The sequence below is a fragment of the Trichosurus vulpecula genome, chromosome 6, assembly GCF_011100635.1.
Source record: "Trichosurus vulpecula isolate mTriVul1 chromosome 6, mTriVul1.pri, whole genome shotgun sequence".
Lineage (NCBI taxonomy): Eukaryota > Metazoa > Chordata > Mammalia > Diprotodontia > Phalangeridae > Trichosurus > Trichosurus vulpecula.
In genome coordinates this window covers 230,265,077-230,268,262 of record NC_050578.1, presented here as the reverse complement: position 1 = coordinate 230,268,262, position 3,186 = coordinate 230,265,077, and the positions used below count along the sequence as shown (strand labels likewise).

Here is a 3,186-nt window from a genome sequence, read left to right as displayed (position 1 = left end):
TGTGGGTTTTTTTATTGAAATAACTAAAAAGGTTACACTGAGTCCACTGGTGCTTTGGAAACTGGTTTTGAAAAGCTGTTATACTTTTATCTCTAGGCGTGTGTGCATAAGCTGTCCAGAACTCAGTCATTCCAGTTAAGTCACTTTAAAACAAAAATACCTTTATCCTTGGCTGACTATGGTTGTTAATCAAACGGCCTGTTAGAGAAATATTGAGAGAAGTGGGTACATTCAATGATTTCTGAAACCTTAGCTAGCAAATACTGTTATTTACAGTGTCTCAGTTAAGCCTCTGGCAGGTAAAAGATACATTCTCTGGGGTTTAGGGTGAGGTGTTGAGTTCAGGTTGGCTTTGAGGCACTGTTCAATTCAAAAGAAATACAGGTATGTACTCATAAATGTCAGGAGACTTTCAAAGTCTGAGTTTGAACTGTAAATCAGATGGCTCATTCCTTGATACACAGCTTCCCTTAGTTTCTCCCTCTTCACTCTTATTTTTCCTGAAATAGCAGCAGCTAAATTCATGTCCTTGGGGGAAGGAACTGTTTCTTTTTCATACCCCCAAGAACCTAGCACAGTGCCTGGCACATAGTAGCTGCTTAACAAAGACTTGTGGAATGTAACTTAATGGAAGTAGCACAATGAATTGCAAAAGGACAAAATACTTGACTTTGCAAGACCAAATCTCAAAGCTTCCAAATTAAATTTTAACCAGAGTCAGGCTTTCCAGGATTTTACATCTCAGATTCTGTTGGAATGCACTGTATGAACTCTGGAGCGAGAGAGCTGAGGTTTTAGGTCAGCCTCAGAAGTGAAATAAAAGGGCCAAAAATGCAGGACATGGGTAAGTCTAGTATCAGCTGAAAAATGTTAATAGCCAGGGCTGTGTGTTTTCTCCAGGATGTAAGGCTGAGACCAACACAAATGCCTCTTCTTTGGCTAGTTTTAACAAGTTGGAGCTACAATTAAAATTCAAGGAATTTCTTTACCAACCAAAGTACCTAATGCCCTAAACTGGTATTCCAATTGTCACTGTTCCCAGAAATGCCATTTAAAGACTTCACTATAATGAAAATTAGTGAAATCCACATAATACTCTTTTGAAAATGGGCCTGGACCATTTCCCTTGGGACCCAAGGTTCCTCAGTTAGTCGGATGTCCATTCTACCTCCCACTCCCCTCTTCTGCAGCTGAAGTTTGGGTTGGGTACAAAACTAACCTTTTAAAAAGAGATGCCCTTTATCTGGCCCTTCCTAGCCCAAACTGTGAGGATGCCCCCTCAGCACACACCCCACTAGGCCTGGTAGAAGGGGCGGCAGCAGGTACTCCTACCACCCCATGGGATCCCTGAGCTGGCTCGTACTTTTGGTGACTAAACCACTTTCTTCCTACCTTCCCACCTATCTTTTCTCTTACACGAGAGACTCACAGACCGGGACAGAGTCTGAGTCCTGACTGTGCATGGAGCTCAGCCCTGTGTCCGAGTCTTCATCGTTGCCCTGGCAGCCTTTGGCCAGACCCCGGGCCTGGTCCACCCACACCTCGGGGCCGGGGCTGGGTCCCGCGCCAGCAGCAGCTGCCTCCTCATGAGCCCGATCCCCGCCCGCTTCTTGGTCTGGAGCTCTGGAACCGGGCTCCCCGGCCCCGTCCGGGCTCGGCATGAAGTCTAAAGAGTTCAAAGTCTCTAAAAGACTCTGCAACTCTCTCTCCTTGAGTTCCCACTGCTGTTGGCTGTAGTCCAAGTCGCTTTTGACCGCCTCTAGGTCGGTGCTGAGCCTCAGGCCGATGTAGAGGCTGGTGCTGAGCTGCGTCTTCAGCCTCTCCTGCTCCAACAGGAGCTCGCCCTCGGGGCTGCCTTCGGCGTCCGGGCCCAGCTGCCCCGAGAGCTCCTCCTGGCGCCGCCGCATCCATCTCTGGTTCAGTTCCTCCTGGATCTCAGCTGCCACGCGCTCCAGCAGCTCCTCCTGTTGAGCTCGCTGTTCCTGAAGCTGTAGCATCTGGTCGCACCGACGGGCGTACTCCGCGAGTGCCGCAGCCTCGGGGCCCCCTTCGTTGCTAGGAGGAGGCTCCTCGTCTGGGCCCTTCTTCAGGGTCCCCGACCCGTCCAGCTCAGCGACAGCCCCCACCAGGTAAGTGTCCTGCACGTAGTTCACGCCGTGCCGCCTCATGCGGTCTAAGTGCACCTTGGCCTCGTAGCGGTCGATTTCCCGGTCCAACTCTCGGATCCGTTGCACCTGCTGGCGGATAGTGTGGTCCTGGGACAGCACCAAGTGCACCAGGGTCTCCATCCTCTCGCCTGAAGCGCTGTCCTGGGTCAGGGGAGAGGAAGACGACGAGGCTGTGGAGGACGACGTAGAGGTGGACGAGCAAGGGGACGGTGGCTGCTGCTGGCGACGCCGATTGATCTTGGCTAGTTTGCGGAAAGCCTTGCGCACCACACGCCGCTGTTTCTCCTGCGTCAGGGCCCGGCTTGGCCGGGCTGCGGCCCCCCGGCCCGAGCACGGACTCTCTTTGCTGAGCACCACCCGGGCTTCGGCGCTGCGGGGCCCCGTGTTGGGTAGAGACGCCTCGCTGGGCACCAGGACGAAGCGCACATTTTCCTGCTCATCTCCCCAGGCGGCCCAGAGGCGCAAGATGCGCGTCTTGTTGGGCAGGATCCGCTCAAAGCCCCGCCACTTCTCCACAATGCAGTAGCACTGAGGGGGTCCCCAGAGCATGCCTTGCGCGGGCGCCTCTTCCTCGTCCTCCTCCGGCTCTTGCGGCTCCCCTCCCCGCGGGTCCCCTTCTGCCTCTCCGCCTCCCTCTTCTCGTGCCCGCCGTCGCCGCCGCCGCCGCCGAGGTTGCTGCTGCTGCCGCCGCTGGCGGCTGTCCTCCAGGAGCACCCGGACCACGTCGGAGCAAGTGGTACGGCGGGAGAGGCCAGAAATGATCTTCTCTTCTTGGCAGATCCACACCGAAATCTTCTCCTCGGGAGGCTCCATCGTGCACCCGGATCGCGCCTGCTTGCGCCCCTTGCCGCCTCCCCAAGACGTCTGGGGGCGGTGAACCAAGAGCCCCTCGCCCCCGGCGCCCGAGGTCTGGAGAAGGGAGAGTCAGGGGCGGCCACGGGAGCCTGGCCCCGCTGCTGCAGCCCCGCAGCCCGGCCAGGGTGAATGGAACTCCCCCTGCCCGGGCTTCAACTCTTCC

General features: G+C 55.4%; 1 protein-coding gene across 1 annotated transcript; it reads right to left on the bottom strand.

Annotated features, from left to right (window-relative positions):
* Positions 1-585: 585 nt before the first annotated feature.
* RASSF10 (Ras association domain family member 10) lies at positions 586-2,981 on the bottom strand. Its single transcript, XM_036764527.1, has one exon. It carries the CDS (start codon positions 2,979-2,981, stop codon positions 1,413-1,415), a length of 1,569 nt encoding a protein of 522 aa, XP_036620422.1. The 3' UTR covers positions 586-1,412.
* Positions 2,982-3,186: the final 205 nt, after the last annotated feature.